The 27,142-nt window shown below is 47.4% G+C and overlaps 1 protein-coding gene across 1 annotated transcript in view; it reads right to left on the bottom strand.

The window, feature by feature from the left end:
• TAFA4 (TAFA chemokine like family member 4) overlaps nt 1-27,142 on the bottom strand; it is a 76,563-nt gene that overhangs the window by 20,118 nt on the left and 29,303 nt on the right. The window contains exon 3 of the mRNA XM_075998802.1: nt 4,598-4,753. Coding sequence (XP_075854917.1) covers nt 4,598-4,753 — 156 coding nt within the window. The remainder of the gene's footprint in view (nt 1-4,597; nt 4,754-27,142) is intronic.

Here is a 27,142-nt window from a genome sequence, read left to right as displayed (position 1 = left end):
AAGATAAGAGGAACTTATCAGCAGAGGCTAGGTCTTCCCTCGTGCCAATTAACGGCATGATGCTGCATAATTATTACGGAATAAAGATTAAGCAGGTAGAGCTAAAAAGCACTAATGGAAAAGATATTCAGATAAAGCATGGAAGATGGGGGGACACGAAAACAGACACAGATCGTAACTAAAGCCTCAACTTCCTACGCTTCTCAGTGACTTTGATCCGATAAATATTTATTGGACGCCAGACAGTGCTGGGGACGGAAGACACAGGTAGTAAGACACAACCTCGGTTCCACCTTCCAGGGTGTCGCTATGCCCTGGCCAGGATGTCACCCTCAAGCTTCATGTTTATGGAAAGTTAATTCTGCAATGTCCCGCATGAAGCTTCAAGCCACATGTGCCCACTAAATCCGCACCAGCCACCAGCCCCACACGGCTAGTGGCTGCTGAGCATACTAAACACACGCATTGTCGCATACAGACAAACATGTACAGGGAGACAGCATTTGCATCACCACAGAAGGTTCCAGTAGACAGTGCTGCGTGGGCCCTGCTCAGATGCTAAATGACTGACATCTGTCACTTGCGGATCTTACGACGCTCGGGAAAACCATCCGGCCCGTGAATGTTTTTGCTTTGCCATAGACACACGCACAAAAAGTGCCATCGCCAGAGGAATGGCTAAATAAATCACGACCTAGACCCACGAGGGAATGCTACCGAGCAGCTGCAAAAGCCAGATTAGATCGGCACGGCCCGGCACACGAAAAACCCCTCCACCCTGACACTGATGAGAATAAAGCAAGTTAAGAAATAGCCAGTGTGACACCGTTTATGTAAAACACACACACATGCATGCATGTTAAAACTTGCCAGTGTTTGCTCCAGACCTATCTCCAAATATATACGCATACAGAAACATAGATCAACCAAAAAAGAGGAATTCGGTTACTACTACCAGGGCAGTGGCCAAAAAAAAGGGATTTTGCTCGTATATAAAATTTAAAGCGCCCGGGCGCCGTGGCTCACGCCTGTCATCCTAGCACTCTGGGAGGCCGAGGCGGGAGGATCGCTCAAGGTCAGGAGTTCAAGACCAGCCTGAGCAAGAGCGAGACCGCGTCTCTACTATAAATAGAAAGAAATTAATTAGCCAACTAATATATATAGAAAAAAAAATTAGCCGGGCATGGTGGCGCATGCCTGTAGTCCCAGCTACTGGGGAGGCTGAGGCAGGAGGATCACTTGAGCCCAGGAGTCTGAGGTTGCTGTGAGCGAGGCTGATGCCACGGCACTCACTCTAGCCTGGGCAACAAAGCGAGACTCTGTCTCAAAAAAATAAAATTAAATAAAAGTAAATTAAATTAAATTAAAAGCAAGCTAGTTTAGAATAAGGTATTCATAGTTTGTTTTTTTGGTTTTGTTTTTTTTTTGAGACAGAGTCTCACTCTGTTGCCCAGGCTAGAGTGAGTGCCATGGTGTCAGCCTCGCTCACAGCAACCTCAATCTCCTGGGCTCAAGCAATCCTCCTGCCTCAGCCTCCCGAGTAGCTGGGACTACAGGCATGCACCACCACGCCCGGCTAATTTTTTCTATATATATATTAGTTGACCAATTAATTTCTTTCTATTTATAGTAGAGACGGGGTCTCGCTCTTGCTCAGGCTGGTTTCGAACTCCTGAGCTCAAAGGATCCGCCCGCCTCAGCCTCCCAGAGAGCTTATAGTTTCTTTACTAAGATGAAGATGCTAATGGTCGTCACTACCCGATCAGTGCTTTTCGGGTACTGATAAAAGGGCTTTGAATATTGTAAAACGTTATTTATATTTAAGGCTTTTTATATGCAAAGAGTCTAGGCAAGAGTATTAAAATAGCTGTGTTATGAATCACAAGTTCCTTAAAGCCTAAGCATGGAGCAGCCACAGTTGTTATCTTCAGAGAGCAAGCTGTGATTAGCAAAGATGAGTCACCGCCCCTCTGTGCTAAGACTCGTTCATGGGCCGGCCAATGGGGGGTGGGGGTGGGAGGCGAAAATTAGAGGCCCAGTCCTTACCCTCAAGCTGTTTCTATACTAACAGGAAGAGGTTGCTGCTGTTGTTGACATCTGGGTCGTTTTGTTTTGTTGTTTTGTTTTGAGCCAAGGTCTTGCTCTGTCCCCCAGGCTGGAGTGCAGTGGCGTCAGCCTCACTCACAGCAACCTCAAACTCCCGGGCTCAAGCGATCCTCCTGCCTCAGCCTCCCGAGTAGCTGGGACTACAGGCACGCGCCACCACGCCCGGCTCATTTTTAAAATTTCTGTAGACGCAGGGTTTCGCTATGTTGCCCAGGCTGGTCTCCAACTCTTTGGCCTCAGGCGAGCCTCCTGCCTCGGCCTCCCAAAGCGCTGGGATTTCAGCGGTGAGCGGCCCACGCCCACGCCCGGCCGAGAAATGAGGTGTTACAACAAAATGGGATGAATGTCACAAACTGGAAGTCCAGGGTGACACGAGACCCCAGGGGAGAGTTGAAGGGAGAGTGGGAATGTAGTGGACCAAGTGTGTGTGGTGGGTGGGGGTGGGGGTGGGGCAATGAGGCAGGCAAAGGATGCAGAGATGAGAGGCCATCGAAAGAACTCACATCCGCCCGGGCTAGAGCAGTTGAAAGAGAAGAACAGGTCCTACAGGTCTTTCTAAGACATGGTAAAAAAAAAAAAAAAAAAAAAAAAATTGGAATAAATCTTTTTTTTTTTTTTTTTTTTTTTTTAGACAGAGTCTCGCTTTGTTGCCCAGGCTACAGTGAGTGCCGTGGCGTCAGCCTAGCTCACAGCAACCTCCAACTCCTGGCTCAAGCAATCCTCCTGCCTCAGCCTCCCGAGTAGCTGGGACTACAGGCATGCACCACCACGCCCGGCTCATTTTTTGTATATATATTAGTTGGCCAATTAATTTCTTTCTATTTATAGTAGAGACGGGGTCTCGCTCTTGCTCAGGCTGGTTTCGAACTCCTGACCTTGAGCAATCCGCCCGCCTCGGCCTCCCAGAGAGCTAGGATTACAGGCGTGAGCCACCGCGCCCGGCCTTGGAATAAATCTTAATGACGGTGGGAAGTCACTAAACTGTGGTTTACAGTACAAGAGTGGCCCGATCGGTTAGTCCGGTTTTCCTGCAGAAGGATCATTCTGGCTAGAGGGTGGAAATGGAAGGCTAGAGGCAGCAAGCTCGGCAAGACGTCGTGTTGGCTCCCCTGCCGCGGAGGTGGCGCTGGGAACGGGGGAAAATGACGGGATAGGTACGATTGGGATTCCGTTAATGCAACAGATGAATATGCTACATACTGGGGGTATTGGCCCTTGGCGCCTTTCTTTCAAATGCCACTATTTTTTAATGTTAAAGATCTTCATCATCTTCATCATCATTCATCCATAATCCCCAAGTCCCAAAAAAAAAAAAATTCCCCAAACCCAAAAAGCTCAGAAAACGGAAAGGTTTTTCTGTAAGATGACAGCAAAGCCCGACACGAATTAACCTGAGATGCTCTGTGTTGCCCCATCCCGTTCTGCACGAATATTTGCACACCTCGCTGCAGAAATATCAGCCTCTACGATGACGGGTCCGAGTGGCGAACAGGTTAGGCTTGCTCGGCAGGTGCCTGTGCACTGCCCACGTAAAATCTGAATCCAGCAACCCGTTTCGCCCCGGGGTTTCTGACCAGGAAGCGTAGATGGGAGATTTTCCTGCTTAGACATTTCCTGCTTTCGAGGTGGCTGAGACGGTGCCGATAGAGGCCAGTGTGGCCACTCAGCCCACATCTGTGTCTGGCTGTGTGTGTTTGCTTTGCAGCTGCCACCGTTGACTGTACAATAAGATCTAGAGTTAAGCATGTGTGGGTGCATGTTAAAATTTGCCAGTGTTTTCTCCAGACCCATCTCCAAATATATATATACGCATACAGAAACATATAGCAACCAAAAAGAGGAATTCACAGTTACTACTACCAGGGCAGGGGCCAAAAAAAAAAAAAAAAAAAAAGGGATTTTGCTCATATATAAAATTAAAAGCAGCCAGGCTCGGTGGCTCACGCCTGTCATCCTGGCGCCTCTGGGAGGCCGAGGCGGGAGGATCATTTGAGCTCGGGAGTTGGAGACCAGACTGAGCAAGAGTGAGACCCCCGTTCTCTATTAAAAAATAGAAAGAAATTGGCTGGACAACTGAAAATATATAGAAAACATCAGCCGGGCACAGTGGCGCATGCCTGTAGTCCCAGCTACTCAGGAGGAGGCTGAGGCAGGAGGATCGCTTGAGCCCAGGAGTCTGAGGTTGCTGTAAGCAAAGCTGACACCACGGCACTCACTGTAGCTCAGGCGACACAGTGAGACTCTGTCTCAAAAAAAAGAAAAAAATGGATTCCCAACTGTCCTATGGTGCCACCCCCCACTGGCACCCCTGGACATCATTAAAGACTCGCTCATAAAGAAAATTTCGGAAGTTGTGTTTACGTTCCCTTCCGGAACCGCACAGATCTCGAGAAGCAACCCGGGCACCGAGGTTGCAAAAGCAGCGCAGCAGGGAGGGCCTCGGCCGCCCCGGGCCCCCGCGCACACTGGAGTCGCTGACCCCAGGCCTTACCTTCCACGCAGGAAGGCTGGGCCCGCGTCGTGCCGGCCACCTGTCCCGGGAAGCAGGAGCACTTGACCGTCTGCGACCGCTCCTCGATGCGGTTCCTGTTGCAGCACCTGTGCACGGCGACCACCTCGCACCTGCCCTGCTGGACCTGGCGGTGGCCTGGGGGGTGACGGGGGAGAGAAACAGACGCGGGGCCGTTAGGAGGAAACGGAACGGCCACACGCGCCAACACGGCTGCGCTGGGACCGCAGCCCCCCGGCGCCTGCACGAATGAGCGCACGCACACACGAGAGCCGTCGAGGCTTTTTATTTGGGTGCTGGATTTCAGATCTCCGTGAAAGGTGGCGAGAAAGTGCAGCGCGGGACACTCCCGTGACCCGTGGTCAACTCGAGCCCCAACCCCTGGGAGTCACAGCCAGGGCTACGTGACCTTAACTACGTGGTAAAAGAAATCTTGCAGGTGTAATTGAGATTAATCGGTTGATTTTATTTATTTATTTATTTTTTGGAGACAGTCTCACTCTGTCACCCAGGCTAGAGTGAGTGCCGTGGCGTCAGCCTCGCTCACAGCAACCTCCAACTCCTGGGCTCAAGCGATCCTCCTGCCTCAGCCTCCCGAGTAGCTGGGACTACAGGCATGCGCCACCATGCCCGGCTCATTTTTTCTCTATATATATTTTTAGTTGGCCAATTAATTTCTTTCTATTTTTGGTAGAGACGGGGGTCTCGCTCTTGCTCAGGCTGGTTTCTCGAACTCCTGACCTTGAGCGATCCTCCCACCTCGGCCTCCCAGAGTGCTGGGATGAGAGGCGTGAGCCACCGCGCCCGGCCTGACTGGTTGATTTAATAGAGGGAACATAACCTGGATTCTCCAAGTGGGGCCCGGTGGGATCACACAAGCCCCGAGGCAGTCAAAGCTTGGCTCGAGGAGGGCTCTCGGTGCCACTGCTGGCTTGAAGATGGAGGTCGAGGAGGCCACGGGTCAAGGAGACAGAGACCTCGGTCCTACGACAGCAAGGAACTGGAGGCCACCAACAGCCTGGGAGCCGGGAAGCTGACCCTTCTCCAGAGCCTCCATAAAGGAACAAATCCTGCTGATTATCCGGATTGTAGCCCGGCGGCGAGACCCCCGAGCAGAGAATCCAGCCTCCTGTGCCAGCCTCCCACCTACAGAAACAAGCTGCCCAACCGTGGTGCACGTCACAGCAGCAACAGCAAACCAATACGAGGCTCTTCACCCGGTTCCCGGCCCCGCCCGCTTGACCCCTCACTCTCTTTCCTACGCCCTTCTGACCCGTCGGAAAGCCCGCTGGGGCTGACACGGTGCCCACTTACCCCTAAACACTTCAGTGCGTGTCTGTCCTAAAAACAAAGGCATTAGGTTGCACGATTAAAACCGGAAAGATTTGATGACGGAATGCCGTTATGCAATGCGCGAACTATATTCGAATTCTGCCAATGTCCCAGTAACGGCCTTGGTCGCTGCCTTTCCAACCCCCAGCCTGAGCTGTCACGTTGTCACCTGAGCCTCCTTTAATTAGAAAACTGGTCCTCGGCCTTCGTCTTCCTTAACCTTGACATTTCCGAAGAAGAGTACACGGCCAGATATTTTGCAGAATGTCCCTCCCTTTGGCTTCGTGGCATTCTTCCTCTCGATTAGGTTCGAGCAATGCATCTTTTGCAAAGTCCCCGAGAAGTGATTCTACATTCGTAGGGTATCGTATCAGGAAACAGATGACGTCCTTCTGTCCCATTCTCGGTGCAATCGCCTTTAATCACACGGTTAAGATGAAATCCACCAGCTGCTCCCCTGTAAGGACACTGTGCTTCTCGGTATGGTGAGCATGTTGAGGGGAGATGGATTAAGACTAAGATATATATATATATAATATAAATATAAATATATATTATATATTTATATAAATATAAATATTTATAATAAATATAAACATATAATATATAATATATATTTATATTTAGTATATATATTTATATTTATATATAAATATATTTACATTTTTATATTTTTATATATTTATTTTTTATATTTATATATTTATTTTTTATATTTATATATTATATTATATAACATATGTAAATATAAATATATTTATATTTATATATTTATATTATATATATTTATTATAAATATATATTTATATTTATATTTAGTATATATATTTATAGTTATATATTAAATATAATATATAAATATATATTTATATTTATATATTTATTTTTGATATTTATATATTATATTATATAATATATATAAATATTTATATATTTATATTATATATATTTATATTTATATATTTATATTTTTATATTTTTATATATTTATTTTTTATATTTATATATTTATTTTTGATATTTATATATTATATTATATAACATATGTAAATATTTATATATTTATATTTATATATTTATATATAAATATATATTATATATTTATATTTAGTATATATATTTATATTTATATATTAAATATAATATATAAATATATATTTATATTTATATATTTATTTTTGATATTTATATATTATATTATATAATATATAAATATTTATATGTTTATATTATATATTTATATTTATATATAAATATATATTATTTATATTTATATATAAATATATATTATATATATTTATATTTAGTATATATATTTATATTTATATATAAATATATTTATATTTTTATATATTTATTTTTTATATTTATATATTATATTATATAACATATGTAAATATTTATATATTTATATTTATATATTTATATTATATATATTTATATTTAGTATATATATTTATATATATTTTTATAGACATATATCTCCCATTCTCATCCCACTTTTATCTACTAGTTTCAGTGCCCCCTGATGGTTCCCCCTGAATCCATTATCAACACGGCAGCTGGGAGACCGAGACTCTCCATCAATGTGGAAACCGGCCCCGACCCGGGCAGGAGGTCAGACGGCTGTGTCATCTGGCCATGTCCCCGTCGTTCTTTGGGAACTCACTGCTCTTCTGACGCTGCAGATGCTCCAGCTTGCACGGCGCCGTCCCTGTCCCCCGGCCCTTCTCCGAGGAGCCGTGATTACTCTGAGCGGCTCATGAGATTTGGAAGCCGCAGTCTCCGTGTGTGCGTTCCCTCTCGGCTGCCTGGGAGCGGCGGGTCAGGAGCCCCTGAGCACGCAGGCTGGGGACATGTGTGCATGCACTGCGGCATGTCCCAGCACCGCCCTGACGCCTCCGAGTTCAGTCTGAGGCCACGGGTTCCTGCTGCGTTCTCCACAGGTCTTTACTCGCATCTCCCACGGCCAACTGTGAGGAACCCGACTCCCGTCGTCCCGGGATGAACAGAGAGTGGTCATGTGATTATCTGGATTGTCCCACTGTACCTGGACTGCACCAGAGTGCAGTGCACGCTGGAGTCCACTCGATCGGTTAGGAGTGTTTTGTTGCAAACAACAGAAATCGACCTGCGCCAACCTAATGCGAAGGGAATCTATGGGCAAATTGTCAGGACTTGCAGAACCAAGAGAGGGCACAGCTCAGCCACAGGGAGAACCACGCGCTCGGCGCGGCCTGGAGCATTCCTTCTACTCCGTCTCTGCCATTCTGCTCAAGCGTCGGCCCCGAGAAGCGGGCAGCACCCGGCTGGCCTGGCTTAGGTCACCGTTGCAAGATTGTATGAGTCGAGGTTCCCCAGAGAAACAGGGCCAGCAGGCTAGGCATAGAAAGATGTGGATTATAAGCAATTGGCTCATGCAATGATGGGGGGGGTGGGTGCAGGTCCCCAAATCTGCAGTCAACAAGCTAAAGGCTTGGGAGAGGCCGGGCGCGGTGGCTCACGCCTGCAATCCTGGCACTCCGGGAGGCCGAGGTAGGAGGATCACTTAAGCTCAGGCATTCAAGACCAGCCTGAGGCCGGGCGCGGTGGCTCACGCCTGTAATCCTAGCTCTTGGGAGGCCGAGGCGGGCGGATTGCTCAAGGTCAGGAGTTCAAAACCAGCCTGAGCAAGAGCGAGACCCCGTCTCTACTATAAATAGAAAGAAATTAATTGGCCAACTGATATATATATATATATAAAAAATTAGCCGGGCATGGTGGTGCATGCCTGTAGTCCCAGCTACTCGGGAGGCTGAGGCAGAAGGATCACTCGAGCCCAGGAGTTTGAGGTTGCTGTGAGCGAGGCTGACGCCACGGCACTCACTCTAGCCTGGGCGACAAAGCGAGACTCTGTCTCAAAAAAAAAAAAAAAAAAAAAAAAAGACCAGCCTGAGCAAGAATGAGATCCCCATCCCCAAAAAATAAAAAATAAAAAGGGCCATCTGTTTATTCAGTCTCCTGATTCGAGTGTTATTCTCATCCTAAAACATCCTCCCAGACACAGCGAGAGTAACATCTGACCAAGTATCTGCCCATCCCACGGCCCAGTCAAATGGACACATAAAATTAACCATCACGGGCGGGGAGCGGTGGCTCACGCCTGCAATCCTAGCGCTCTGGGAGGCCGAGGCGGGCAGATCGCTCAAGGTCAGGAGTTCGAGACCAGCCTGAGCAAGAGCGAGACCCCCGTCTCTACTATAAATAGAAAGAAACTAATTGGCCAACTAAAAATATATATAGAAAAAATGAGCCGGGCATGGTGGCGCATGCCTGTAGTCCCAGCTATACTCGGGAGGCCGAGGCAGGAGGATCGCTTGAGCCCAGGAGTTGGAGGTTGCTGTGAGCGAGGCTGACACGCCACGGCACTCACTCTAGCCTGGGCAACGGAGTGAGACTCTGTCGCAAAAAAAAAAAAAAAAAAAAAAAGTAACCATCATAAACATGTGACTACATATGACATATAGTAGTATTGCAGGCTGGGGGGACGAAATGAAAGCTAAAACAGACGAGTGAGTGGCTTCCGCGATGACCCAAATTCTCTACGAAGGTGCAGAAGAAAAACCGTCTTATCCGACCAGCCTGGCTCCAGAGAGTGGCCACCTCGAGCGGATCCACCCGAACCGAGGATGAGGTCCCCTCCCTCCCGGCAGGGCGGCGAGACAGAGTGTGGGGGGGGGGGCTCCCGCCTCGACAACCGAAGCTAAATATTGAGAACGTAACACGAGGCCCAGGCGGAGAGGGAGAGGCTGGGGATGAAAGTTCTCATATGGAGTTTACGCGAAGGTTCCAAGTGTGAACTGGGGCAGGCAAGACAGAGTCTTCCAGAATCCAGCCAAAGGGGAAAAGCAACGCTTGCCGGTGGCTGGGCGGGCAGATGGGTGGGGAGCCAGGGGGGGGGGGGTGCCCACTTCTATTTATGTCACCGGCTCTCAGACACGGGCACGCCGTGTGCCGACTGTGTTCCCCGTGCTCTCTGGGACACATTTTTTGAAGTGGGGAAACTCGAAACTGCTGCTCGATTTCCTTTGCACGCTTCCCGAACCGCGGTTGGGTTTGCAGATTTTCCTTTGCAAAGAGAAGACCTAAAATAGCGGCAGGGCTGTGAAAGTTAGTGAGATGCCCGTTCTTCCTGGCTCCCTGGAATAGCCAGTGTAGACACCGTTAAAGGCTGTCAGCGATGATCCCTGCAACAGAAACGGATTGCTTCCGGATTGCTGCAGAGGACGGATTCGCTTTATCTGAAGAGTAAACAGCATTAGTACATATCTTTCTAGTAAATATACTTTTTTTTTTTTTTTTGAGACAGAGTCTCGCTGTGTTGCCCGAGCTAGAGTTCTGTGGCGTCAGCCTCGCTCACAGCAACCTCCAACTCCTGGGCTCAAGCGATCCTCCTGCCTCAGCCTCCTCCCAGGTAGCTGGGACTACAGACACGCTCCACCACGCCTGGCTCATTTTTTCTGTATATTTTTAAGTCGTCCAGCTAATTTTTTTCTATTTTTTTTAGTAGAGATGGGGGGTCTCGCTCTTGCTCAGGCTGGTCTTGGCGTCAGCCTCACTCACAGCAACCTCCAACTCCTGGGCTCAAGCGATCCTCCTGCCTCAGCCTCCTCCGAGTAGCTGGGACTACAGGCATGCGCCACCTACCGTGCCCAGCTAATTTTTTTCTATATATTTTTCAGTTGTCCAGCTAATTTCTTTTTATTTTTAGTAGAGACGGGGGTCTCGCTCTTGCTCAGGCTGGTCTCGAACTCCTGACCTCGAGCGATCCTCCCGCCTCGGCCTCCCAGAGTGCTAGGATTGCAGGCGTGAGCCACTTCACCCAGCTTTAATTTTTTTTTTTTTAGTTGCTGTGAGCTAAGCTGACGCCACGGCACTCACTCTAGCCTGGGCAACAGAGCGAGACTCTGTCTCAAAAAAAGAAAAACTCTGCCTCCCTTCCTCTCCCTGGACACCCAACCCTTTCACCCCAGGCTGAGTCTTTCTGGTGGCCTACTTGCTCCCACCTCAAGCTACATAAGGGCCCGCTGTGACATCCCTCAGTAGCATGACAAAGACACCTCTTAGTGCCACTCAGCAAATTCTAAGGGTTTTTAAAATTCTGTCCCAGGAACTAAGGATACATTCTTTTTTTTGGCAATAACAAAAGCTTTATGATTCGAGACATTAAGAGCAGTTGAAAGGCGAAGGCACAATCATTCATGTAAATTGCTACGCTGTATAAATATTATAATTACTGTGACAGTTTCGGAAATATGCGTCAACATATTAAATGTACACACCCTTTAACTCAGTGACTCTACTTCTAGGAATTTGCTCTATGGGCACATTTGCAATAAATACACAAAGATCAGAGCAATACTTTTTTCCAAATGCCAAAATGCCAAAAAAAAATGGAAACAAGCTCACTGTCCATCACTGAGGAGCCGGTTAAACAAACTATGATAAGTCCCCACAAGGCAGGAGGTACATGTGCGTGGCCCGATTGACATATGTTTAATCTCTACCCTACACGATTAAATAAAGTTACAAAATGGTATGGACGGCATTCTATTCTTTCCGTTTTAAAAAGAAAAAGTGGAGGGGTAAGTTAGACTGTGCATAGGAAAGTGCGGGAAGAAACACAAGAAACTAGCTATGAGGTTGGGGGCGTGCCTGGGGTGGCCTCCAGCTGCTCGGGAGGCTGAGGCAGGAGGATCGCTTGAGGCCAGTGGCTTGAAGCTGCAGTGAGCTACGGTCGCACCTGTGAAGAGCCACTGCACTCCAGCCTGGGCAACTCGTGAGACCTCATCTCTTCAGAAAGAGAGAAAACAAAAGAAGAGGGAAGAACGGAGAGGGGAGAAAAGCAAGCAGTTAACCGGTCACCTTTAGGTAGGGGAAACTTTTGTGTGCACCTTACACTGTTTCAAATCTTATCACGGACAGGTATTAGCTTTTATAACCACTTGACTTTGATTAATAATGTATTCTTGGCTTTCTGCTTTGTAATATGGTAATAATAATTGTCCGGCTCGTCTCAGAAGGTAATTGTGAATACCAAACAGGAAAACACAGACCCATGAAAGTGATTTGCAAGCGTTATGTGGGGAGCCATAAACTGCATGGAAGTTAGGTATTATTGCTAATCATGATTTTTTTTTTTTTTTTTAGCTACAGGAAACCATTTTTATGACTTAGGATTTACAATGAATAGGTCTAAGTGAATTTTAATTTAGGGGAATAGATAAATGAGAAATAAGGGTAAGAACATTTTTTGCTACAGAGTGTATCAGTGGAAGAAAATGTTCGTCTTGTTAAGAAGAAAAAAAAAAAAATGAAAAGCGCCAAGGAAAACATACAGAAGCTTCGTGCAAAAGGTTATTTCTGTGCTAAATAAAACTTGAGTCCTATATAACATTCTTGAGGCCCTTAAAAAATGAAGATATAAAAAAATCTCACGTGAAGTTCTGCAGAAGCCTCAGCATTAAAGAACAGTCGATTGAGGCCAAGGTGATCCAAAGAGGAATGTGTCCCCTCCTTGCTGAGTGGGTTTTAAGCAGGTGTTTGCAGGTATCAATAAAGCAAATGTGAAGGGGAAACAGGAAAACAACGAGACCTCAGAGTATTCAAGGGAGGCTGGAATTGCAACAAACGAACCCCCTACACGCACTATTAAAAGCTCATTAACTCCCAGCTGTTCATCCATTAGGTGGAGGAGAAGAAAAAGGCGCGTGCCACCTATCATACCAGAGGTTTCCGTCTCATAAAAGAGGGAGAGGGGAGACCAGGAGAAGATAACAATCATAGTTACGGCCCCCGGCTGGGGAGAAGGCTGTGCTGAGTGCAATGAACCTTCCAGGCAACCAAGTCAGATGGGCGTGCAAAGCCGACCAGGTGAAGAGGGAAAGAGAGAGGAGGGTGATGTCCGTGGGTGTCACGGGACTTGTCCCTGCGCCACTCACAAGCCAGCGTGCCCTGACCCGCCTCAGCAGGCCCCATCTCGTCTACACGACAGGCAAGAGCACTTGCAAATGAAACACTCCCACCCGGCCGTCCACGCTCCCTGGCCACACCAAACCACACCAAACCCAACCACACCACACCACACCAAACCACACCAAACCCAACCACACCAAACCACACCACACCACACCAAACCCAACCACACCAAACCCAACCACACCACACCACACCAAACCATACCACACCAAACCAAACCAAACTACACCAAACCACACCAAACCACACCAAACCACACCAAACCACACCAAACCAAACCCAACCACACCACACCAAACCACACCACACCAAACTACACCAAACCACACCACACCACACCAAACCACACCACACCAAACTACACCAAACCACACCACACCAAACCACACCAAACCAAACCACACCAAACCAAACCAAACTACACCAAACCACACCAAACCACACCACACCACACCAAACCACACCACACCAAACTACACCAAACCACACCACACCAAACCAAACCAAACCACACCAAACTACACCAAACCACACCAAACCAAACCAAACCACACCACACCAATCCACACCAAACCACACCAAACCCAACCGCACCAAACCAAACCCAACCACACCAAACCACACCAAACCAAACCACACCAAACCAAACCAAACCACACCAAACTACACCAAACCACACCAAACCAAACCACACCAAACCAAACCAAACCAAACTACACCAAATCACACCAAACCAAACCAAACTACACCAAACCACACCACACCAAACCACACCACGCCAAACCACACCAAACCACACCAAACTACACCAAACCACACCAAACCAAACCAAACCAAACCACACCAAACCAAACCAAACCACACCACACCAATCCACACCAAACCACACCAAACCCAACCACACCAAACTACACCAAACCACACCACACCAAACCAAACCAAACCACACCAAACTACACCAAACCATACCAAACCAAACCACACCAAACCAATCCACACCAAACCACACCAAACCAACCCACACCAAACCCAACCACACCAAACCAAATCACACCAAACCACACCACACCACACCTAACCACACCAAACCACACCACACCTAACCACACCAAATCACACCACACCTAACCACACCAAAGGCGGCGCAAAGACCACAACTCAGGTCTAAAGCGATGCAGGCACAAACCACTACAGTCTCCCTTAGGAGAGAGGGAGGGACAGAGGCTCCGGCCGTGTGGCAAAGCCTCTGGACCAGCGCTGGGACGCTGGCGGCCTGTAGACCGCATCCCACACCCGCAGCTGTTTCATTTGGCTCACGGGGCCCTAAAAATTCGTAGCTGCCTAACTGTCGACATTTTAAAAAATCAAGAGATGGAACGCAACGAGCTCTCTCTGCGGCCTGTCTGGCGAAACTGGAAGGCTGCGACGCGAGGCCCATGTTTGCGTGTTTCTGCAGGAGACGGGACGACTCGGTCCCTTCCGGGTGTCTGAGTTTGTCGACCCACTGCAACCCCAGAAGAGTCAAACTGTAAAATCAGGCCCAGCTTGCCCAGCATAAAGGGCTCCCGTGGTGGCTGCTCCCTCTCACCTCTTCCGTGGCGCTATCTCCACGCCCCCCCACCTGGCAGCAATTCTCAATCACCTCGCCCCCCAAGGCACCCCTCTCCTCGGCCTCCCAACATCTGCACCTACTGTGCCCTCATCTGGAACTTTCTTTCCCCCGGACATCATACGGGCTGGCTTCCTCCTCTCGTTCAGGTCTTCACACCAATGTTCTTTCCTCGGAGAACTCATCTTTTTTTTTTTTTTTTCCAGCATACTATGGGGGTACAAATGTTAAGGTTATGTATATTGCCCTTGTCCCCCTTCCCCTTGGAGTCAGAGCTCCAAGCGTGTCCATTCCCCCAGTTGGTGCACGTCTCACTCATTATGTGTGTCTACACCCGCCCCCTCCGCTCCTCCCACCTGCCCGACACCTGATAAATGTTACTCCTACGTGTCCACTTAGGTGCTGATCCGTCAATACCAGTTTGCTGGTGAGTCCATGCGGTGCTTGTTTTTCCATTCCTGGGAAACTTCACTTAGTAGAATGGGCTCCAGCTCCATCCAGGAAAACACAAGAGGTGCTGGGTCACCGTTGTTTCTTATAGCTGAGTAGTGCTCCATGGTGTACATATACAGCATTTTATTAATCCACTCATGTATCGATGGGCACTTGGGTTGTTTCCACATCTTTGCAATTGTGAATTGTGCTGCTATAAACATTCGAGTACAGGTGTCTTTTTTTTTTTTTTTTTTTTTTTGTTGAGACAGAGTCTCGCTTTGTTGTCCAGGCTAGAGTGAGTGCCGTGGCGTCAGCCTAGCTCACAGCAACCTCAGACTCCTGGGCTCAAGCGATCCTCCTGCCTCAGCCTCCCGAGTAGCTGGGACTACAGGCATGCGCCACCATGCCCGGCTAATTTTTTATATATATATCAGTTGGCCAATTAATTTCTTTCTATTTATAGTAGAGACGGGGTCTCACTCTTGCTCAGGCTGGTTTTGAACTCCTGACCTTGAGCAATCCGCCCGCCTCGGCCTCCCAAGAGCTAGGATTACAGGCGTGAGCCACAGCACCCGGCCTCAGGTGTCTTTTTTATAGAGTGTCTTTTGTTCTTTTGGGTAGATGCCCAGCAGTGGGATTGCTGGATCCAATGACAGGCGCGAGCCACCCCGCGCCCGGCCCCTGATTTCCTTCCGAAGCGTCACGGCAACCCCAACATATGCAGCAGCTTAGTGGAAGGTTGAGGCAGACAGGCATAGATGTTAGACTCTTGCAGAGACATGTGACCAAACAGGAAGAGGGACATGGGAAGAACTAAACCAAGGCCACTGTAGCTAGAATCATCTCCCTTCTAGGGATCGATCGCATGGCCCCCTGCCCCAAGAAAGGTCACTCCCCTACCTCCCTACCCACCCAACCACACATGGCCCTGAGGGACCGGTCACACTGCCCATGCTCTCTGCCCAGGGCAAGTGTCGTGGGTGGAATTGCAGTGCACCGAGGGATGCATCTGAGCCCTAACCCCACGGCTGTGGTGACCTTGTTTGAAAATAAGGTCTTTCCAGACACAAGCAAGGTCAAATGAGGTCTAATCTACCATAACGGGTGTCCCTATAAGAAGAGGAACATGCCAGGAAAATGCCACAGGCACTAACACCGCCACAATGAAGGCAAAGATCGAAATGCTGCAGCTGCAAACCAAGGATGCCCATCCAGAAGCTGGGATAGGCAAGGAGGCATCCTCCCCTTTCTAGCCTCAGAGGGAGGCTGGCCTCGCTGTCACCTTGATCTTAAGACTTCCAGCCTCGGCCGGGCGCGGTGGCTCACGCCTGTCATCCCAGCACTCTGGGAGGCCGAGGAGGGAGGGTCGCTCAAGGTCAGGAGTTCTAGACCAGCCTGAGCAAGAGCGAGAGTACGTCTCTACTGAAAATAGAAAGAAATTAATTGGCCAACTAAAATACATATATAGAAAAATTTAGCCGGGCATGGTGGTGCACGCCTGTAGTCCCAGCTACTTGGGAGGCTGAGGCAGGAGGATCGTTTGAGCCCAGGAGTCTGAGGCTGCTGTGAGCGAGGCTGACGCCACGGCACTCACTCTAGCCTGGGCAACAGAGTGAGACTCTGTCTCAAAAAAAAAAAAAAAAAAATGCAAGTTTTGGCCAGGCGCGGTGGCTCACACCTGTAATCCTAGCACTCTGGGAGGCCGAGGCGGGCGGATTGCTCGCGGTCAGGAGTTCAAAACCAGCCTGAGCAAGAGCGAGACCCCCGTCTCTACTATAAATAGAAAGAAATTAATTGGCCAACTAATATATATAGAAAAAATTAGCTGGGCATGGTGGTGCATGTCTGTAGTCCCAGCTACTCGGGAGGCTGAGGCAGGAGGATCGCTTGAGCCCAGGAGTTGGAGGTTGCTGTGAGCGAGGCTGACGCCACTGCACTTTTGCCCGGGTGACAGAGCCAGACTCTGTATCAAAAAGAAAAAAAGACTTCCAGCCTGAAGAACCATGAGAGAATAAATGTGTTGTCTCAAGCAGTTTGCAATGCTTTGTTGCAGCAAGCTTAATAACTGATAGAGCAAAGGACAATATTATTTCTCTTGGGAACATGGTAGCATTTAAAGGAAAAGAATTCTTTTAAAAAAATGACTGGCTTTGCTTCCATTAGGAAGACCAAGAAAATAAGTCACGCTGTGCCTCATTCTCTCATCATGAACCAGGGACCTCATGTTTCAAAGACCACAAGGAAGGCCGGGCGCGGTGGCTCACGCCTGTAATCCTAGCTCTTGGGAGGCCGAGGCGGGAGGATTGCTCGAGGTCGGGAGTTCAAAACCAGCCTGAGCAAGAGCGAGACCCCGTCTCTACTATAAATAGAAACAAATTAATTGGCCAACTGATATATATATAAAAAAAATTAGCCGGGCATGGTGGCGCATGCCTGTAGTCCCAGCTACTTGGGAGGCTGAGGCAGGAGGATTGCTCGAGCCCAGAAGTTTGAGGTTGCTGTGAGCTAGGCTGACGCCACGGCACTCACTCTAGCCTGGGCAACAAAGCGAGACTCTGTCTCAAAAAAAAAAAAAAAAAAAAAAAAAAACAAAGACCACAAGGAAAATGGGGACAGCAGCCAAGGGACCTCGTGGGACAAAGAAGCAGCCGGAGCCCCGTCTCAGAAGAGCACCAGCTTCTCAGCTCCAGATATTTGCCAAACTTGGTAGGAACCAGCCACCGGGGCCTTGACACGGGACTTGCAGACCCTAAAACAACAACACACGGGGCCAAAGACGACCCTCAGGCCCCCAGCTTATAACCGTGGCTGGCCAGAACACTCCTGCAACCCAAGGCAGAGACCCAGATGCTAACACCGCCCTGAGACTGTCAGAAAAGTTACAGGAGTTTCAATGTCTAATGGCCTACCAGCGGATGTCACCGGTTTTCCAGATTTTTCTCCGTTCTCAGAAATGTGCCACCAACATCCATCCTTGCAAGCTCCTGTCATGCATTCACAAAAGGAAACGCTAGCCTGGCACCTCGTTATAAAATAATACTAATCAAGCAAGGAAAAGAGGTGAGTGGGTCGAAAACCCCTTCATTAGTAGAGAGAAATGATCCATGATTAGTCTTATTTCTATTTTTGGGTTAAGGACATTAGCCACGGTTACACATAGGGACTCACCTATTGACAATCATTTTCTGTTTTCTTTTTCTTTTTTTTTGAGACAGAGTCTCACTCTGTCGCCCGGGCTAGAGTGAGTGCCGTGGCGTCAGCCTCGCTCACAGCAACCTCCGACTCCTGGGCTCAAGCGATCCTCCTGCCTCAGCCTCCCCAGTAGCTGGGACTACAGGCCTGCGCCACCATGCCCTGCTCATTTTTTCTATATATTTTTAGTTGGCCAATTAATTTCTTTCTCTTTTTTTTTAGTAGAGATGGGGTCTTGCTCTTGCTCAGGCTGGTCTCGAACTCCTGAGCTCAAACAGTCCTCCTGCCTCAGCCTCCCAGAGTGCTAGGGTTACAGGCATGAGCCAACGCACCTGGCCGACAATCATTTTCCCTGAGAATAAGTCAAGGAAAGTTTTTTGGAAGAAACAGAGTGGAAATCTCAAACTTGGCAGTATATGTATATCATAATACCATGGTCTGGCATGTGGCCTAAGCATCAGGATTTTTCAAACCATCCCCAGAATCTTAGCATACAGCACAGTTTGGAAACCTCTACAGTGCACAATAAAAAACATTTTTCTAACACCAGGATAACATTCTTTCTCTATTTCAGATTCAAAATAGGGTGCACTCATACTCCAAAGAAAATCCCCCCTGCAAGGCATTCAAAGTTTCAGAGCAGATTGGTTTATGCCGTCCGTCTCTTGCCCTGATTTGGGTTGATAAAAATCTTTTGGGCTCCAAAATCGTTCTGAAGTTGCCCACGTCATTTTGTAATTATTGCTCTTCATGCTGCAATAATTTTCATCTAAGATGTTTTCCAATTAACTAGATTAAAAGAATGCCACTTATTATGAAAACACGTTCCGGAGACAGAAACCACCTTGGTTCCATTTCTAATGAAACTCAGGCCTTTCATCTTAAATTCAAGCAGACTCTCAAGCACCGAAACGAAATGAGTTTGATACTTTCATATCTCTGTTAAATTGATGGCCGTCTACACAAAGGTAAAAAGCCTCCTCATTCTCTTCATTGCCCTTGTACAGCTGTGCTACAGCTTCCATGAGATCAAGCAGTGATATCGTCTCTTCATGGTGGGATTACATTTCTCCTACATTTCTGCTTTTATTATTCTTGACCTCACAAAGCACTTCAACGTTGGCAGGCAAATACGGGAAACGATTTGCTCTCTGGGACAGAGAAACTGGCATCTCCAAATCCACCCTGGGAGACAGATCTTTGAGTGAGGCTGTCTGATCCCACTCAGAAAAATAAGAAGGTGATCCACTGGCACGACCCCAACATTTTACTAAGCAGTTAAGGAGAACAGAATACTGTTTTTAAATTCCACCAAGCAGACTGCATACTTAAGAGGATATATGGCCAATAATAACCGCACTCAGATGGCCATTGCACTATTGCAAACACCCTCCGTTTTAATTGCTTGCTTGTAATTCGTTTCAGGGTTTGGTTTTGCAGCAAAATGTCTCAGATAAGCAACCCTATTTGGTGGTTCACAGCTACACGGGCCAATTTGGAAACCCGATTGCCACTTATGCAATAATTAGTCATAAAGCTAAGCAGCAAAAATGGCATATTAACTTTGAGCTTGCATTTGAGCAAGAGAACATTAAAATCATTTAGTATGAACCAGTGTTCGTGCCTGTAACAGTCTGCTGAACTTCACGGAGAGTAACAATTCCGATCTTTCGGGAAAGGAACGAGTGAGATTTTTGAGCCGGCCGTTTGAAAAAGAGGAGCTGCCGTTTTTTTATGGCTGTGCTTGCGTTACAGATTTCAAAAACCGCATGCAATTTTAATTCACTTGCATCGTGCATGCAAGTTTAATTCACCCTCCGACAACGAATCAAATGTGCGGGCAGAAAGAAGGATTCCAAATCAGGTAAGTGAAACCCGGAAAATGCCGGTCCACACAGTAACTCGAGCCGGAGCCTTGCCGTGTTTAATGGCATAATCAAAAAAACGTGTCAAGACGCTGGGATTGCACAGCGGCTCCGCTTCATGTCCTGTCCCAGGTGACCCATTCAAAAGTGGGCAGGTTGTCAGAATCAACGGGACATCAACCCCTCCCATTCCCCGAGGAGCCCTGGGGATCCTGGCCTGTGCAACCCCTTAACTTTTTTCAAATTCCTCTCTTTAGATTCAAAGGTGCTCTTGAAAATTCAGGTATCTTTTTTGGCCAGGCTTTGGCAGGTACGTGAGGATTCGTCTCGCCGTCGATGACAGCACGGAATGCATGCACGAGAGCGTCCCTGTCCGTGAACACAAGCCAAGGAAAGACGACGTCCATTAACTCGTGTCATTTTTTTTTCCCCTCTATTTACCCTTCCTGGAGAACTGCTCATTCACATGGGACGGTTTGTTTTCTACTCTGGCTGTTTTTCTTTTCTTTTCTTTTCTTTTTTTTTGAGACAGAGTCTCGCTTTGTTGCCCAGGCTAGAGTGAGTGCCGTGGCGTCAGCCTCGCTCACAGCAACCTCCAACTCCTGGGCTCCAGTGATCCTCCTGCCTCAGCCTCCTCCCGAGTAGCTGGGACTACAAGCATGCGCCACCACGCCCGGCTCATTTTTTCTATATATTTTATTACTTGGCCAATTAATTTCTTTTCTATTTATAGTAGAGACGGGAGGTCTCGCTCTTGCTCAGGCTGGTCTCCAACTCCTGACCTCGAGCGATCCTCCCACCTCGGCCTCCCAGAGTGCTGGGATGACAGGCGTGAGCCACCGCGCCCGGCCCTGGCTGTTTTTCTTTATCCCCTCATAATTTTAAAAGCCACAGGGCATATAAAGATCACTGCATCTCACTCGTTGTTAAATAACATGCTCCTGCCTTATTGCAAAGTCATCTCACACCTGGCTTTAAAGTTGCTGATCGGCAAAGAAATAAAAACAACAGGGACCGCTCTAGCTTTTTGAGGCCTGTCTCTCCCTCCCGAACCCCCCTGCTCCCGGCTGCTCTGCTCTCCCGCCCCTCAGCTTGTCCTTGTCGCCTCTGCTCTTTCTGGCTCCACTCTTCTCGGCATGTTTCTTCCAAAATTGCACACTACGCCCTGGTGTCACCAGTAAACGTCTCACCAGTAAACGTCTCACCAGTACACGGCTCGGGCCACCTACAGGTCCCTGCACTCGCTTCTCTGCCTGCAAACACAGCGGCCAAGACAACATCGATGACTTGGGGTGGGAGTGACACATATACACCCCAGCCAGCAGGACGGAATCCCACTGTCCCACGTGACCCAACAATTCTGTTCCTCTTTATTTTTAATGACCATCCAATTCACGCCTCAAATGCAGAGGGGTATGTCGTTGGAACCGGCCCCATCGGAAAGACAAAGAGGGGGGCGGGTATAGACACACATAGTGAGTGAGATGTGCACCATCTGGGGGATGGTCACGCTGCAGACTCAGACTTTTGGGGGGAGGGGGGGAAATGGGCATTTATTGAAACCTTAAAATCTGTACCCCCATAATATGCAGAAATAAAAATAAAAAATAAAAAGAAAGACAAAGAGGGAAAAAAAAAAAAAAAGCAGTTATAGAACCAAGTGTAGATACAGATGAGAAAACGTTCTTCGCCAAGAGTTATGAAGCCTAAACTAAGCCTTTGCTTTCCAATTGCATTTGTGCCTCGATGCACAAACACACACACACACGCCCATGCACACACGTGCACCGTGTCTTCTTGTGCTCGGCACATGGCATCTAGGACAGAAATACCGCTCCAGATGTTTGCTAAAATAATGGACAGATTCCATAGTTATTAAGATAAATTAGAGATTATTTCATGCTGGCAGCCCAGCAGGAAAGACTCAAAGAGGTAAAGATTTTAGCTAGATATTAAAGAACAGACGCTGGGCCGGGCGCGGTGGCTCACGCCTGTAATCCTAGCACTCTGGGAGGCCGAGGCGGGAGGATCGCTGGAGGTCAGGAGTTCGAAAGCAGCCTGAGCAAGAGCGAGACCCCGTCTCTACTATAAATAGAAAGAAATTAATTGGCCAACTAATATATAGAGAAAAAATATTAGCCGGGCGTGGTGGCGCATGTCTGTAGTCCCAGCTACTCAGGAGGAGGCTGAGGCAGGAGGATCTCTTGAGCCCAGGAGTCTGAGGTTGCTGTGAGCGAGGCTGATGCCACGGCACTCACTCTAGCCTGGGCAACAGAGTGAGACTCTGTCTCAAAAAATAAAAAAATAAAATAAAATAAAAAAAGATTGTCATATAAAAAAAAATAAATAAAATAAATAATAAAGAACAGACTCCGATGCTAACAACAAAGAGGGCGGAATACATTCTAGACAAAGACAACTCTGACAATTACTAGGTTTGGGGCCACCTGGTGTCCATTACCCTCCATGCAGTAACAGCCCCCAATTTCCCCCCAGTAAAAGGCTCTTCCCTTGGCCAGGCGCGGTGGCTCACGCCCGTCATCCCAGCACTCTGGGAGGCCGAGGCGGGAGGATCGCTTGAGGTCAGGAGTTCGAGACCAGCTGAGCAAGAGCGAGACCCCATCTCTACTAAAAAAATAGAGGCCTGGTGCAGTGGCTCATGCCTGTCATCCTAGCACTCTGAGAGGCCGAGGCAGGAGGATCGCTCAAGCTCAGGAGTTTGAAAGCAGCCTGAGCAAGAGCGAGACCCCGTCTCTACCAAAAATAGAAAGAAATTAATTGGCCAACTAAAAATATATAAGAAAAATTAGCCAAGCATGGTGGTGCATGCCTGCAGTCCCAGCTACTCGGGAGGAGGCTGAGGCAGGTGGATCGCTTGAGCCCAGGAGTTGGAGGTTGCTGTGAGCGAGGCTGACACCCCGGCACTCTAGCCCGGGCAACAAAGCGAGACTCTGTCTCAAAAAAAAAAAAAAAAAGGCTCTTTCCCCATTTCTCAATCTGGAAGTCCCAGTGGGACCCGCCAGCGAGACCCATCTCTACCAAAAATAGAAAGAAATTAGTTGGCCAACTAAAAATATATAGAAAAACTTAACCGGGCATGGTGGTGCATCCCTACAGTCCCAGCTACTACTCGGGAGGCTGAGGCAGGAGGATCGCTTGAGCCCAGGAGTTTGAGGTTGCTGTGAGCGAGGCTGACACCACGGCACTCACTCTAGCCCGGGCAACAGAGTGAGACTCTGTCTCAAAAAAAAAAGGCTCTTCCCCCATTCTCAATCTGGAAGTCCCAGTGGGACCCGCCTCCCCATCCCGGCTGTAATTAATTACCCACGACACGGACACAAGACAGCCAGAGCCTTGGCAGCTGCCCAGTTCCCAACTGGGTTCAGCCAAACAGCCCGATTATTCTGGACTCGTGGTCTCGCCCCCAACTGGAGTTCACTGCTCTGTCCCACCAAACTGAAATTCAGAAGGAACCTAAAAATAAAAGTAACAACCGGAGGAAAGTAGAGGCAAAAGATAGATGGAGAGAAAAATGCATCCCAGAGCTACTGTTGGAAGCTCGCTCTGTAAGCAGAGCCAGCTCTGCCTTCGTAAGCAGCCTCATATTATCCTTTTGCTTCAAACAAATTAGATGAGTTTCTGCCAGTTAGAAGGAGATCTAAGTAAAATAAAGAGCTGCATGAACAAATGTGTAAAAAAAAAAACCCAGGGTAAGTTCTGGAGGCCCCAAATAAACCGCATGCTGTTGTGTTAGGGTATATATGCCTGTGATAAAGAGATGAAGCTGAAAATGGGAAAATTGGCAGCCAACTGTATAGGAACAAATGCCCAATTATAGGGTTCAGATTTAAAGACATTATGTATGACTGCAGTGCATGCAATTCCAAAACACACTACAGCTACATTGGAATGATCTGTTCCAAAAAGAACCCAGCAGGATTGCTACTCAATATTTTCAAAACCTATATGTGCAACTCAAAAACGGATTTAAAAACCTAAATATAAGACCTAAAACTGTAAAACTCTTTATAAAAAAAAAATAGGGAAAAGTTTTATGATATTGGATTTAGCAGTGATTTCTTGGATATGAAATCAAAAAAGCACGGGTTTAAAAAAAAAAGAAAAGAAAAAAAAATTGAACTATGTCAAAATTCAAAACTTCCATGCATCAAAAGGCACAATAGACAGATGGAAAAGGCAGGTCACAGAAGGAGAGAAAATATTTGCCAATCATGCCTCCAATAGAAGGTGAATATCCAGAATATATAAAGAACTCCTGGCCGGGCGTGGTGGCTCACGCCTGTCATCCTAGCACTCTGGGAGGCCGAGGCGGGCGGATTGCTCGAGGTCAGGAGTTCAAAACCAGCCTGAGGCCGGGCGCGGTGGCTCATGCCTGTAATCCTAGCTCTTGGGAGGCCGAGGCGGGCGGGGTCTCGCTCTTGCTCAAGGTCAGGAGTTCAAAACCAGCCTGAGCAAGAGCGAGACCCTGTCTCTACTATAAATAGAAAGAAATTAATTGGCCAACTGATATATATATAAAAAATTAGCCGGGCATGATGGCTCATGCCTGTAGTCCCAGCTACTCGGGAGGCTGAGGCAGAAGGATCGCTCAAGCCCAGGAGTTTGAGGTTGCTGTGAGCGAGGCTGACGCCACGGCACTCAACTCTAGCCTGGACAACAAAGCGAGACTCTGTCTCAAAAAAAAAAAAAAAAAAAAAAACCAGCCTGAGCAAGACCCCGTCTCTACCAAAATATAGAAAGAAATTAATTGATCAACTAAAAATATATATACAAAAAAAAAATTAGCCGGGCATGGTGGCGCATGCCTGTAGTCCCAGCTACTCGGGAGGAGGCTGAGGCAGGAGGATCGCTTGAGCCCAGGAGTCTGAGGTTGCTGTGAGCGAGGCTGACGCCACGGCACTCACTCTAGCCTGGGCGACAAAGTGAGACTCTGTCTCAAAAAAAAAAAAAAGAGCTCCTGTGACATAACAATTTTTTTAAAAAACCAACCCAATTTAAAAATGGGCAAAGGACTCAAATAGATCTTTCTCCAAATCTATACAAATGTCCAATAAGCACATTAAAAGATGCTTGGCCGCACTCATCACAAAGGAAATGTCCGTCAACACGACAGTGAAACTCCAGCTCATATTCTTTATGATGGCTACTCTCAAAAAATAAAAAATAAAAAAAAAAAACAGAAAATAGCAAGTGCCGCCAAGGATGTGGAGAAACAGAACCCTGGTGCACAGTTGGTGGGGATGTGAACTGGTGCAGCTGGTCTGGAAACCAAACACGGCGTCTCCTCAAAAAATTAAAGATAGAATGACCATATGATCTAGAAATTCCACTTCTGAATAGATACCCAAAAGAACTGAAGGCAGGGACTCGAGCAAATCACTGTGCACCCACATTCATAGCAGCATTATTCCACGGGCCAGAAGATGCAAGCAGCCCAAGTGCCCGTGGACGGGTGGATGGGCCCATGCATGTCATGGGATGTTGCTCAGGCTTAGAGAAGAAGGAAATTCTGACACATGCTGCATACAGCGTGGATGAACCGTGAGGACATTGCCTAAGGGAAACAAACCAGTCACCAAAAAGAAACATGCAGCGTGAGCCCACTTATAGGAGATAACTCAGAAGCCAGATTCCTAAAGCCGCAAAGCAGAACGGTGGCTTCCAGAATCCGGGGGAGAGGGGCATGGGGGTTACTTTGAGATGGCTGCAGGGCTTCGGCTTTGGAAGAAGAAAAGAGCTCCCTGGAAGGATAGTGGCAACGGTGGCATGGCAAGGTGAATATACGTACTCTTAGGAATGGCCACGACGGTGAGTTTTACATGCATTTCACTGCCGTTAGGAAATATGTTTAATGAAAAGTAGAAGAATTGATGAGTGGGCCGGGTGCGGTGGCTCACGCCTGTCATCCCGGCACTCTGGGAGGCCGAGGCGGGCGGATTGCTCAAGGTCAGGAGTTCGAAACCAGCCTGAGCAAGAGCGAGACCCCGTCTCTACTATAAATAGAAAGACATTAATTGGCCAACTAATATATATAGAAAATATTAGCCGGGCGTGGTGGCGCATGCCTGTAGTCCCAGCTACTCGGGAGGGAGGCTGAGGCAGGAGGATCGCTTGAGCCCAGGAGTCTGAGGTTGCTGTGAGCGAGGCTGACACCATGGCACTCACTCTAGCCTGGGCAACAAAGCAAGACTCTGTCTCAAAAAAAAAAAAAAAGAATAGATGAGTGAACATGTTTCTTAACACAGAAAGGAAATATTTATGGTACTTTCATCAGGTTAAATCATTCGGCAGCAAGGATTTTATCCCGTAATATTTTGCAAGAACAACGTAGGCCACCCTCTGTTTTGTTAAAAAGTGATGACAACATCCTTTCATCTTTTGCAATGGCTGTGTGCTAAAATTCACCTGATGCCATTGGTAGGTGGAGACACGCTGAAGGCAGGTCTGCCTACAAAGCTGAGCAGAGGGAGACAGATACTGCCAAAAATGAAAGTGATTCGCACGGCTCAGCATGCTAATTGGTGTTTATCAATCTAAAAAATGAAAACGTTTCGTAATTACAGAGCAAAGAAGATTGCTTCTTCTCTTCAACGAAATTATGAGCCATCAAATCTTTCAAAAGTGCGGGTGTTTTGGCAATGCAAGTGCAAACAAGAATTAAAATAATCACAAGTAATAAGTGGATCCTATTAGGGAGAGATTTGGAATTCAGAATTAGCAGCTACAAGATGGTTATGTTCCAGCTCCACGCATGGCAGCCGTTGAACATTTAGATGCCTTCAAGAAAAGCTGCTCACTTAGGGCACATATACCTTCGAGAGTACAGAAATATAAAATTGTTTCCTATGTTTGGACTCATACGTATGTGTGAGTGACAGCTAGAGATTTCATTTATATGCCATCCAATTAAAAAGTGTACAAAATCATCAGCTTATGGCATATTCACAGAGCCGTGCTATGTTTGAATTCTTGTTAAAAACGTACAAAACTGCTTTGCACTAGAAGAATACCACGTGAATAAAACAAAAATCAAAAAAATTGTTCCAGAGAGGCGAA

Source organism: Microcebus murinus, chromosome 30, assembly GCF_040939455.1.
Source record: "Microcebus murinus isolate Inina chromosome 30, M.murinus_Inina_mat1.0, whole genome shotgun sequence".
Taxonomy (NCBI): Eukaryota; Metazoa; Chordata; class Mammalia; order Primates; family Cheirogaleidae; genus Microcebus; species Microcebus murinus.
This window is presented reverse-complemented; position numbering and strand designations above follow the sequence as displayed.